The 12,397-nt window shown below is 55.4% G+C and overlaps 1 protein-coding gene across 1 annotated transcript; it reads right to left on the bottom strand.

Annotated features, from left to right (window-relative positions):
• Positions 1-4,108: 4,108 nt before the first annotated feature.
• Positions 4,109-11,454, bottom strand: LOC123593064 (putative serine protease 47). Its single transcript, XM_045468585.1, has 5 exons — positions 11,217-11,454; positions 10,258-10,420; positions 8,711-8,988; positions 7,120-7,286; positions 4,109-4,615 (listed from the first exon to the last, which is right to left on the bottom strand). The coding sequence occupies exons 1-5, from the start codon at positions 11,410-11,412 to the stop codon at positions 4,301-4,303; spliced, it is 1,119 nt and encodes a 372-aa protein (XP_045324541.1). The 5' UTR covers positions 11,413-11,454; the 3' UTR covers positions 4,109-4,300.
• Positions 11,455-12,397: the final 943 nt, after the last annotated feature.

The following is a 12,397-nucleotide window of genomic DNA, read 5'->3' as shown; positions in this document are numbered from 1 at the left end:
CCTCAGAAATGAGGGGTCGGAAAACACAGCCGCATCTGAGATAAAACACAGGAGGGAGGTGCCGCCTCCGCAGGGAATATTTTTCCATGTTTATAAGCTTTCTATAATTTTCAGTGTATAGATTTTTCACCTCTTTGGTTAGATTTATTCCTAGGTATTTTATGGTTTTTGGTGCAATTGTAATGGGATCAATTCCTTGATTTCTTTTTCTGTTGCCTCATTGTTGGTGTTTAGGAATGCAACCGATTTCCGTGCATTGATTTTATATCCTGCAACTTTGCTGAATTCATGGTGTTGCATCCACACGACTCCTGAAACAGAATGCTATGGGCACCAGTGACAGTCACAACAAAGTTTATTGCAATGAGAGGCAAGGCAAACCAATCGATTGGGACCGACACTCTTGACCGGAGCGCAGTCTCAAACAACCGAGGTACAGAGTTTTTATAGCCAACCACATCGTCTTATTATCACCTGGGAACAGAACAAAGGAATAGTTCCCAGGTGGAAACAGTTCAAACAGGCCCTTGCCCCAATCCAATCAAGCGCTAATCCATCCCTTGATTGATAGGATGAGGCTGTTATCCCTTAACCTATAGTGTTAAAACAAAGCTGTTATTTCTTAAGGCTACAGGTTAGCCCTACCCTTACAATGGATCAGTTCTAGCGGTTTTTTGGTGGAATCTTCAGGGTTTTCCATATAGAGTATCATGTCATCTGCGAAGAGTGAAAGTTTGACCTCTTCCTGGCCGATTTGGATGTCTTTTATTTCTTTGTGTTGTCTGATTGCAGAGGCTAAGACTTCCAATACTATGTTGAATAACAGTGGCAAGAGTGGACATCCCTGTCTTGTTCCTGACCTTAGGGGGAAAGCTCTCAGTTTTTCCCCATTGAGAATGATATTAGTGTTGGGTCATTCATACATAGCTTTTATAATCTCGAGGTATGATCCTTCTATCCCTACTTTCTTAAGCATTTTTACCAAGAAAGGATGCTGTATTTGTCAAATGCTTTCTCTGTGGCTATTGAGAGGATCATACGGTTCTTGTCCTTTCTTTTATTGATGTGATGAGTCACACTGATTTTGCAGATATTGAACCAGCCCTGCATCCCAGGTATAAATCTTGCTTGGTTGTTGTGAATAATTTTTTAATGTATTGTTGGATCTGGCTGGCTAATATCTTGTTGAGGATTTTTGCATCCATGTTCTTCAGGGAAGGACCTCTGACCTTGGCCATAGCAACTTCTTACTCAACTCATCTCCAGAGGCAAGGGAAACAAAAGCAAAAATGAACTATTGGGATCGTGTCAAAATAAAAAGCTTCTACACAGCACAGCTGGCTGTCCAAGCTGGCCACACTCAGGCAAGCCAAGATGGTGAGGTTTGCCCTGTGACCTCAATTCTCCGCTGGGTCTAAGAGAAGCTGTTGATTTTTAATTTGTTCAATTTTTTTTCGTGTTTTGTGGATGGGAGTAATGGCTTCCAAGCTCCTTGTCCTCCAGACTGGAAACAGAAAGCCTCTAATTGATTCTTGTTAGTTTGTTTTCAGTTCTGTAGCTTGTCTGGGGTTGACTTGGCAATGACAGCTGGCAGCCCGTGCCAGTGCCCCATCTAGCAGGGCAAGGAGTCCCTGATGGCGGACCTTCCTAGTCCCGCTCTCCACCGACAGCCCCAGTGCCCCTCCAGGCCCTGCTCCCGGACTCACCGGCCCCTTGGCTTGGCCCCTTTCCTCCACCTCTCCCTTAGTCTGCCTACTCAGGAGTGGGTATCTGGAACTCACTCTCGGGACAAGTGGAGTAAGCCTTTCCCTGATGTCTGAGGGGAGGGCAGGCAGGGTAACGGTCATCTACTTGCAGCCTGTTGGAGCCAGAATAACAAGGGGCTCCAGCTCTTGGGGAGAGAGATGTAGGTTCGAGCCCTTGTTCCACTGCTTATGGCCTATGCCATCTCTACATCTGCTGCAGAGCCCTACAGGGCTTCATTTCATCTTTAGAAGGAAGCTAAAGCAGGCTAGTACTGAGCACTGAGCTGGTTGCAAGTGATGGGGGAACTGGTTGGGTTGCGGCTGAAAGCTGGTTGTTCTGTCATGTGGGTGAGGTATGTGTGGGATGCCTCCATCAGAGGTCTGAGAACCTCAGGAGGGGCAGAGAATCCCCTAGCTGCAGCAGCAGGTAGGCTCCAGAGCACAACCAGCCGTGGCTGCCATGCTTGCAGGATAGTTTAGGACCAGAAGAGCAGCTGATGCTCCAGCTCAACTGCCTGAGCTGCCCTGAGCTTGTGAGAGTGTGCGTCAACCGCATGCCATCTCAGTAACTCACTGGCATCCAGGGGCCTGAGCAGCCCTGCCCAGGGCCCCATAAGTGAATCTACCACCGAGGGAAGGCATCCTCTTTCCCCTTCCATAGACAGCTGAGCTGCTGGCGGGCACATGGCCAGGCATAGGGCACTGCACTAGTGGGGCTCCAGCCAGAGGGATGGCCTGGGCAGGGATGTGAGCCCTGGGAAGACACTTTAAAGTTTATTATTTACTTAGAGGGGGAGAGAGAGAGGGGGAGAGAGAGAGAGAGAAGGAGAGAGAATCCCAAGCAGGCTTCATGCTGTCAGTGCAGAGCCCGACGCAGGGCTTGATCCCATGAACCATGAGATCATGACCTGAGCCGAAATCAAGATTCAGATGCTCATCCGACTGAGCCTCCCAGGTGCCCCGGAAGACATTTTTCTGAAGCCTCCAAAGATCATCCTGGAAGGGGCCTCCTGCATCAGTGAGAGCCCAGGGTTAATAGGCATGTGAGTCCACTTGTGCCCACCTGCCAACAAGGATCCAGGATATTTAAGCAATGCCAGAATTGGAAAGAATTTGCACTGAACCCTCTAAATGCCACTTGGTCTGTACTGGACATGCATCAGATAGGAGCTTTCCCACCTTATTGTGGGTCTGGGGGCTGGAGTGGGTGCATTGTGTGGCTGGGGCTATGCTGGCTGCACAAGGGCCTTTGTCAGGCACACTGCCAGGAAGGATGCCCTGGAACATTGCTTCAAGGCATATTGCCAGGCCACTATGCCCTGGGTCAGCTAAGCATAAAAGGTGACACCAGGATCCAGCTGCTGAAGGTGTGTGGACACCTCAGGCAGACTGGCTTGTGGGAAGCAGGGAGCAGTTTCACTGGACTTGGGCCCCTTCAGACTGGGGAGAGTGGGGCTGTGAGGACAGGTGAGGAAGGTGCTGGCAGTCAGCTCTAGGAACAGAGGTCTGAGGACTGCCGGCCTGAACTTTGACTCTCAGCCTGGCATCTGGCCTCTTCTGCTTCTGACTCGCTCTCATAGACCCTCCATGTCTGAGAGCCCTCCATACTGGTGGCCACAGTATGGCCTGGGTCATGCACCCCAGTCCAACTCAGTCACCCTGCACTCTGGGAACTTTTGTCCACCTCCATGGGGAGTCTGTCCTCCCTCCTCCAAACCTCTTGAATGGTGTTTCTCTACTTTGGGGAAACTCTTGTTCCCTTGCAGTGTAGACATCTAGTGAAATGTCTTACTTCAAATTTGGGTTGAATTATGTTCCCCCAAATTTATATATTGGAGACCTAACTCCCAGTGCCTCAGAATGTGGCTCATTTGGAGATAAGATCTTTACAGAGGTGATTAACATGAGGCCACTAGGTTGGCCCTAATCCCAAATGACCAGTGTCCCTGTGAAGAAGAGGAGATCAGGACACAGACACACACAGAGTGATGACCCCATGAGAACACAGAGGGAAGACAGCCTCAACATGGCAGGAGAGAGGCCTCAGGGGAAACCTGCCCTGCCCACACCTGGATCTTAGACTTGCAGCCTCCAGGATTGGGAGATGATAAATTCCTGCTGTTGAAGCTGCCTGGGCTCTGATGTTTGTTACGCAGCCTGTGCTGACTGACACACTTCCTCTGAAGGCCTGCATGGTCCCTGAGGCAGGAGCAGGGTCTGAGTGGAGACGGTCTGCTCTCTTCCCAGCTGGCAGCCCTGGCTCCCTCCTGGGACAGTCTCCCTGATGAGTCCCTTTTCCTTGCATAGGGAGCCAGCTGACTTACCTCAAGGGAAGGAGGGGCAATGGGGTCCCAAGAGAGGAGTGAGATGAGTCTTTTATTTGTTTTTGTTTTGTTTTGTTTCAGGCTTGGCTTGGGGGATGGCAGCTGATGGACAGGAGAGTCCAGGAGAAGGAACCACTGAGAGCCAGTGGGGCTGGGGAAGGGGAGGTGTGGAAGGTTCCGGCGAGCAGACTGGGGCCTGAGGCAGAGAGCAGGACAGAGGGGCTCGGAGGGTCACCACAGGGCCTGCTGCAGGCCCCTGAGCATGAACAGCAGCAGGAACCAGGTCTGGGGAGACATGAGGGTTGTGCTGTGCCCAGAGGAGCCAGCAGTCTGCCAAGGCTGATCTGGAAACTGCGTCTGAGGAGCAGATGTGGGATCCGGGGGAGGTGTGAGCCTCTGGATCTTGTCGATCCAGTCAGTGAAGTAGTCAACCCTGGTGAAGACGCTGGGGTAGATAGGGTGCCGGCAGTCCAAGCCCCAGCTGGCCAGCCCCACCAGAACCCAGGCACCGAGGAGGTTGCAGACGAGGGGCCCCCCGGAATCGCCCTAGGAAAGAGAGGGGAGTTAGTGCAGGTGACTGAGCAGGGTCTAAGAACACTAGGTGGCAGGGGGTGCCCATGAGTCTATGAAAGTCCAGACCAGCATCGAGCTATGGACACATCAAGGCGCCATGGGTGGGCCTTGGAAATGCACTTCAGGGCGCTCCCAACTGACCCTGAGGACAATCACAGATCTAAATCCGTCATCGCGTGGACTCTGCCCTCTGCCCCTGCACCCCAGGAAGGGCTGGTGGCCCAGAGGAACAAGCAGGACCCAGATCAGGGGAGGCAGACCCAGCAGGAGAACAAAGGCCAACACTTGTTACCACAGACCAGACACCGCACTGAATTCCCTACAGAAGCCTTAAGAAGGGGAGGCTGGTAGCACCCCCCACTTCATGAGTGAGGAAATTGGCTGTGGTCACAGCACCGGTAAGTGACAGAGACCAGAGCAGGTCCACCTGCCCCACAATCGGAGTCCTGAGCCATTCTGCAGTGTCCCCCGCTCCCTAGAGCTGCTTCCTGTGCCCACACTGGTCCAGATGGAATGTCATGGACAGGCTATGGTGGTTGGAAGGCTACCAGGTGTCCAGCTCCGTGATGTCCTCAGCCTGGGGGTCCCCAGAGGGGGAGTGGGGTCAAGGGCACCATGGATGTCCAGCAGGCAGGCCGACAAAGGGCATCGGCTCTAAACTCCACAGGAGAAGGCAGGTGGGGGGCAAGGCTGGAAGGGAGATCTTTGGTGACAACCGTGTGGGGACTCAGGGGCTGAGCCCTGTGAGGAGGTTGGGTCAGAAAGTCCATAGCATCATCTGCGGCCTGGGAACCAAGAAACCAGGCCTCCGTCCTACCAGGAGGTGGATGGCTGAGCTTCCTGCTGTGACTCAGCAGCTCCCCGGACAGTAATGAGAGCAACTGTCAGTGAGGCCTCCCCACAGCAGGCCCACCTCATGCCTCCTGCCCATGTTTCCTCGAGCTGCCATCACACATGACCACAGCGGACACTTAGCCTCAAAGTTCTGGAGTCAGAGTCTGAGAACAGGTGTCTCTGTGCCTTTCCCTAGATCTTTTAGCAACACCAGGACCTGGGATTTAGGGTCCCTCCAAATCCAGAATGGTCTCATCTTGAGACTCTAATCATATCTGCAAAGACCCTATACAGTTCCCAGTAAGGTTACATTCTAAGGTTCCAAATGGACGTGAATTTGGGGGACAGCACTCAGACCACTATAGCATCCTTTCAACAACCCCATGGAGGAGGCCTCAGAATCCCATGCAGGCTCAAAGGTGCCACCCGAGGTCCCAGGGCAGGGACACATGGCAGAGCCGTGTCTCTGACTCCAGATCCCCCCTCCCCCCACTCCTCAGTGCCTTCCATGCAGGAGGCAGGTGCACAGACATCAGCTCTTAAGGCTGAGGCCTGACAGTGTGCTTGGATGCTGGCAGAGCAGGCGTGGGCTGCCTTATGTAGGGCTGGTCACATTCCCTCTCTGGGCCTGCTTGCCCACCTGCAGGATGGGGCATCGCAGAGAGTGGAAAGAAATCTTCACAATCCACTGGGTTGTGCCCAGTGGCAGACACACACCCAGAATATACAAAATTATAAGGAGCTCCTGAAATAAAAAGACAGACAGCCCAACAGAAAAGTGACGGGGGTAAAACCAGAAGGGAAACTTTACTGAAGAAGTTATCTGGCGACAACAAATACGGGACAATTTATTTAACTTAATCTGTCATCTGGAAAACACAAATTAACTCACAGTAAGATACCACGATGCACACACACCAAAATGAGCAAAGACAGAGAGCGCTAAGTATTGGCAAGAATATAAACTCATCCGCTGCTCAAAGTGGCGGGGCAGGGGCACCACATCCCCTAACATCTGCCAAAGCTGGGTCTCCACACAATGCAACGATCCTACTCGTGGGCTGCTGTGAATCTAAAGAGGATATAAAGCGGATGAGACACTTGGAAGTGAATGAAATGGAAAACTCGAAAGCTCCCAAAATACTCCTTGACAGCGGAACCAACAACAGGACTGAATGCGCATGATGTAACGCGCTCTAAGCGCAGACAGGGCAGAGGAAACGCACACACGGAGCGCCGAGACACGGCTGCCAGCTGGAAATGAGCCCCACGGAGGGAGAGTTCAGAAGCTACTGTAAGGTGTTAGAGGTGGCGGCTGGGGCCCCCTCGGGTGTTAGAGTGGGTTGGGCGGTGGGGAGTCGGCCACACGTGTCAGGATGTGAAGAGTCACCTGCCGCTCTTAGCAATCACATATGCCTCTGAATGCGTGTTCCACTGGAGCGAAAAGCTTGAAATGTGCTAACAACAGATGCTGTTTGGAGGTCCTGCCAGCAGATGCCCTCGTGTGGCTTAGGAAGGGGTGAGCCAGGGGACACTGCTGGGGACGGGGAGACAGGAAGGCCCACAGGTCTCCACAGAGCAGAAGCAACACAGGCCCGCTGGGGAAACTGAGGCAAACAGGCAAGGGAAGAACAGAAACTCACGTGGCAGGTAGCCTTTCCTGCCGAGAAATCACCAGCACACAGCATCTCCTCCTGCACTGAGTAGGCCTTGCTGTTGTTAAGTTTTCGTCTGTATAAGATGTTACAGAACTTGTTCTCAATGAGGCTCACCTTACCCTCCTGGAGACGGAAGGGCGAGTGCAGATGTTCTGTGTGAATAGGAAGGGGACCTGTGGCGTGCGCTCTGGGGAAGCCCCGGCCACCACGAAACGCGCGGTTTGCTCAACACAGATGGGCCTCGAACGCGGCTGCGGTCTTCCATCCGCCCCTAACAGGCTCCTCTCCTACTTCCTGAACGGTTCACACACTCATCCATTCCCTCTACCTCACTCACTCCGCACAGAAAGAAGGCAAATCCCACCAGCACAGCCATTCTCAGGGCCTTGGCCACCACTGACCCACCCACCTACGCTGTCACACACCATGTCCGCCCGCCTGTCACTGCCCTTCCTCCCATCCTTCCATCCACTGAATCCCCCCCTCCGCCTACCCACCCCACCTCTCATGCTTGTCTCCATCCCTCCGTCAATACCCACCAGCCACCAGCCACTCCTCTCCCAGCCACGCCGCCCCACACAGCCACCAGCACTCACCCCTCCGTTTGTCTGTCCTCATGCTGGGCATACTGTAGATGCCACTGACACAGGGGGCATTGTTGTTGGGGACACAGGGCGAGTGAGGAACGTGGACAGGATTGTTTGAGAAGTGATAAGCGGTGTGAAGGAAACAAAACAGGAGGAGGAACCCCTCTCAGCTCACGTGGGCAAGTGGAACTCCGCAGAGGAGGGGCCGAGTCATCGATGTAAAGACAGGGTGGCCCCCTGCACGCAAACACCAGTGGGCAGAGAGGCAGGTGGAGAAGCCGGCCGTGGCAAAGGCCCTGGGGTGAGGACAGCAGGAAGGAGCCTGGTGGCTGACTTGGGGCGTGCAGGGGATGTAGGGAGGGCTGGGACCAAGGTCTGGAGCGTCTGACCGCCAAGGCAGGGATTCTGGACTTGGTCTAACAGTCCAAACAGCCGTGAGGGCACACAGGGAGCTGAGCAGGGAAGCGGCACAATTCACGATTTAAAGTGAGCAGACAGCTGTGTGGACACTAAACAGGACACATAGGGTGGGAGCTGGGAGACCAGTCTGGAGGCACAGGCAAGACGCGATGGTCCGTCAGAGCAGGGAGGCAATAGCGGAGCACGTGCCAGGTGCCTGGGGTGGGGGTGGGGGGGATGTTAAAACAGGTCAGACCTGGTCCTCGCCCTCAAGGAAGAACCAGCCTCTGTGCCTGCGTGTGTGTGCACGTGCATGAGAGACAGAGAGAGACACAGAGACAGAGAGAGAGTGCTGGGGGCCAGGTTGCCCTATGGTTGGGACAGTCCCTCAGACTTAAGGAACTCTAAAGCTTTAGAATCGCACACTTTTCAGAACTAGAACTAAAACAGTCCAGTGCTCTAGAAATGAGGCACAGAGGCTCAAGGTCCCGTGCCCGCTTGCCAGGGGGGCCCCTAGGGCTGAACCTGGCCTCCCGTCTTTCCTCCCTCTCTCACCCCCGCCCCTCCCCGCCTCTCCCACACGCCCTCACGGTCCTCGCTGAGCATCCCCCAGCCGGTCATCCAGCAGGACAAGTTGCCGGACAGCTGCATGCCAGGGCTCGGGAGGCAGGCGGGGCCGATGTAGGAGGAGAAGTTCACAGGCACGTTCAGCTGCAGCATGGTTATGTCACTCCCGAAGGGGTGAAGCTTCTCAAAGTCTGGGTGCACGACGATCCGGCTCAGAGACATCTCCCGGGTGTGCTGGCCGTGCTGGTACAGCCGTGTGCTTCCCAACAGAACCTGGTAGTCTGCTGGGGCTTGGGATTTGCTGGCAGGGAACAGCTCATCGTCACTGTCTCCGAGCCCGGGGTCAGCTCCCTCTCCCTGCCCCTCATCTACCTGCCCCTGCCTGCGCGAGACTCCTCTTCCCAACCATCTTGGGGCTGCCTGATCTCCTGTCCCCGACCTGAGACGTGTGGCTTCCTTGTCACATCTTCAATTGGAAGCGTGGGGACTCCTTGTGCTCAGGGCTCCTTGGTGGGGCTTCGCATCAAGGCCTTCCACCTTATACAGAGGAACCCTGGCTCAAGCCTAGCTCTGGCCTGACCCTTCCCCAAGCTCCCCACGGCCCAACTTTGGCCCCACATCTTTCCTGCCCCTTCTTCCTGTAAACACCTTCCTGCCTGAGGGCTGTGTGCACACCTGTTCATAAGTATCCACAAAAGATGTGTTAAATGAGCGGATGAGTGCAGGAAATGGAGCCTTGTCCCCGGAACATGAGTGATGAAACATCCGGCCCTGCCAGCCATCTGGTGGAAAGTCCTACCCCCGCTCGGTGCCCAAACCCTTCCCTTCTGGCTCCACCCATGCCAGCTGGCACCTCTCCTGACCTCCCTTCTTGTCCATGGGGCCCTCCCGTCTCACCCACGCTGGACTGACACCCCCCGCCATGGCACAGAGGGGCTACTGTGTGGAACAGGGTAGGTGCTGACAGGGCTCTGGGCCCTTAAAGCCAGTCAGTGCCTGAACTCTAGCTCCCTGGCCTGGGCTGTGATGCCCAGCTGCACCCTTGAGACCCCTTCTCATCTATTCAGAAGCTGAGTGCCGAGCCAGGCACCCTCCAAGGTTGAGGAGCCCACCTCCCACCCAGGCAGCCTGGCATATGGGTGCCGGCACCACGCCTCCTCCTGGGCACACAGTTCTGCAAAAATGATAAGAAAAATCACCCGGCTGCTGGCTGTGTGTGTAGTCCCAGGTCCCTGCCTACAGTCTGCCACCGAGGAGTGTGGGGACACGGAGGACAAGCCCTGATCTGAGGAGGCAGAGCGCCTGCCCACACCGCGTGGCAGCCAGGACAGACACTGCCAATCTGTGCTGGGGGACAGGCACAGGGGCTGAGGACAGAGGGGGTGAGTGGGGAGCACATGCAGGTGGGGGGGACACCGGTCAAAGGCAGGAGTGACGCGTGTCTGGAGGCTACACGCTGCTCCAGAGCAAAGCCCAGCGCACTGGACACCCATCACCCCTTTTCTCCTCTTCCCCTTGCATCCCGCTGCCCCACTGGCCCCTCTGCTGGCACCCAGGAGGGGGGACTCACTTGAGAAAGCAGTGGGCAGTGGACACCAGCCAGAGGGAGTCGATGAGGACAGCTCCGCAGATGTGTGTGTGCTGGTACAGCAGGCTGGCCTGCCACGGCCACTGGCCGGCCAGCACATCCCGGCCACCATAGATCTTCCCCGTCACCTTGGGCCTCCCGCACACTGTGGAGACACACCCCTGCCCTGTCTACGATAGAGACACCGGTGACCCCAAGTGACGCTACCACAGAGGCCTTCCTCCGCTGCACAGATGCAAAAACCAAGGCCAAGGGTCAAGGGGCCTGGCCAAAATGCCAGGGCCGCCCGGACCCTGCCTTCATCAGCTGCTGTCGAGGACAGTAGAGCCGAGCGCAGGCCGGCAAGCCCCGTGGTCAGGATGAGGGCCCAGGGGTCTGGTGAGGCCAGGCAAGGAGGACCAGGAGAGGCCACAGCAGCATCCCCAGGGAGACAGATGTCCCTGAATGCACCTGCAGGGGGCTGAGCCAGTGTTCCCTTCAACTGGCAGCCAAGGTCTCAGGGGTTCCTAACCCGACCTGCTGGCCGTGATGCTTCCAGGGGGCTTCCTGTGTGCCCTCCACCTCACCCCGCCTCTCAGGGAGGGAGGTTCACGGCAGGAAGGAGTCTGTGGTGCTGGGTGACCCCGGGAGGGCCACTCCCCTGACTCAGGACGCTGTTTCTTAAGGAAGAGGGAGCAGTCTAGTGACAACGCCCCGGTTCTGGGGTTCACACCGGGGGAGGGGCAGAGGTGTGCCCAGAAGGGCCCCCTCACTCAGCAGTCCTCCCCGCCCCCCCTCCCCCCAGCCCCCATCCCAGGGTCAGGCCCTGCCACCCGCCCGGCTCCAGGTGGGTCCACAGTGGGGCCTGCGAGGGGGCGGAGAGAAGAATTGGCCGTGGCCGCGCCCCAGCCCCTCCCGGAGCTGGAGCCCCCCCTCCGCCCACACGCCTCAGCCCAACGCACCTGCTCCTAGCGCCAACCGCTGCGCGCCACCCGCCTGCCGCCCGCGCTCCTCCGTCGCCGCCTCCACTGGAGCTGGAGCAGGGACGCGGGAGACCACTGGCCAGGATCCTCGTATGCCCGTGGCTAGCAGCAGCAGCAGCCGGAGCAGGGCCGCCAGCCAGGCTCGCCCACGGGGGGTCGGCCCCTCCTCTCCCATGACCGGGGACGCTGAAACCAGCCTGACCCGACCTGACCCCCCACCCCTGACCCCAGGCCAGCCAATCCCTGGCCGCTCCTATCCCAGGCCCTGCCCTGCCCCTGTCCGCCCCCCCCCCCCAATCCTAATCCTGGGCCCTAATCCTGCCCAGACCCTACCCCACTGAGCCCTGACTCAGGCCTGGACTCCTCCCCACATCTGGTCCTGACCCCACCCCTCTTGGCCTCCTGCCCAGCTGGTCCCAGGAGGGCGGGACCTCAGTGCAATCAAGGGCTCCTATGAATTCAAGACAAAAGACAGTAGACACCACATAGAAAATAGCAACTGTATGAGAAAGCAATTCATGGGAGAGGGAATTTAAAGTATCTGTAGGCAAGAAAACATGCTTCATTTAACTGGTTAACTAGAAAAGGGAGTTGAAACATTACAGTGTGTCATTTTCAATCATCAAATTGCAAACATTTTCTGGGATGGATAAAGACCCATACACCTTGGTTAATCAGTGATTTCTCCACCGTGTGAGGAAAACATCCAAATTTCAGACACGCTTATTATTGTCTACTCCAGGATGGAGTGTCCTGCATTTGTTGGTATTGGGAGTAAGATCCTATCGGCTCACACTTACTTTCTGTGTGCACAGGGAAATTATTTTATTCACCACCGAGTCTAGCGGCAAGAGAGGAGGGGGATTAGAGCTGCACACCGCAGACACTGAAATTCAGCTTAATAGCTACTATTGTTATTTAATGAAAACAGAAGCGAAGGGGCACCCAGCTTTACTTACCGGCTAAGAAATTATACTTGAATAAATTTTAAAAAGTCACCTTTTGGGTTCTTACTCAAACTACACCACAGTTTACCTAAACTGGTGTTAGGAAGAATGTATATTTCATATAGAGTAGAAGAATAATTCATGAATTTTATAAAAGGGAATATAGGATTGATGGAGAAGGTGAGGTGATGATGAAGACCATATTAAATGAGT

The sequence above is a fragment of the Leopardus geoffroyi genome, chromosome D4 (assembly GCF_018350155.1).
Source record: "Leopardus geoffroyi isolate Oge1 chromosome D4, O.geoffroyi_Oge1_pat1.0, whole genome shotgun sequence".
In the NCBI taxonomy this organism is placed as follows: domain Eukaryota; kingdom Metazoa; phylum Chordata; class Mammalia; order Carnivora; family Felidae; genus Leopardus; species Leopardus geoffroyi.
This window is presented reverse-complemented; position numbering and strand designations above follow the sequence as displayed.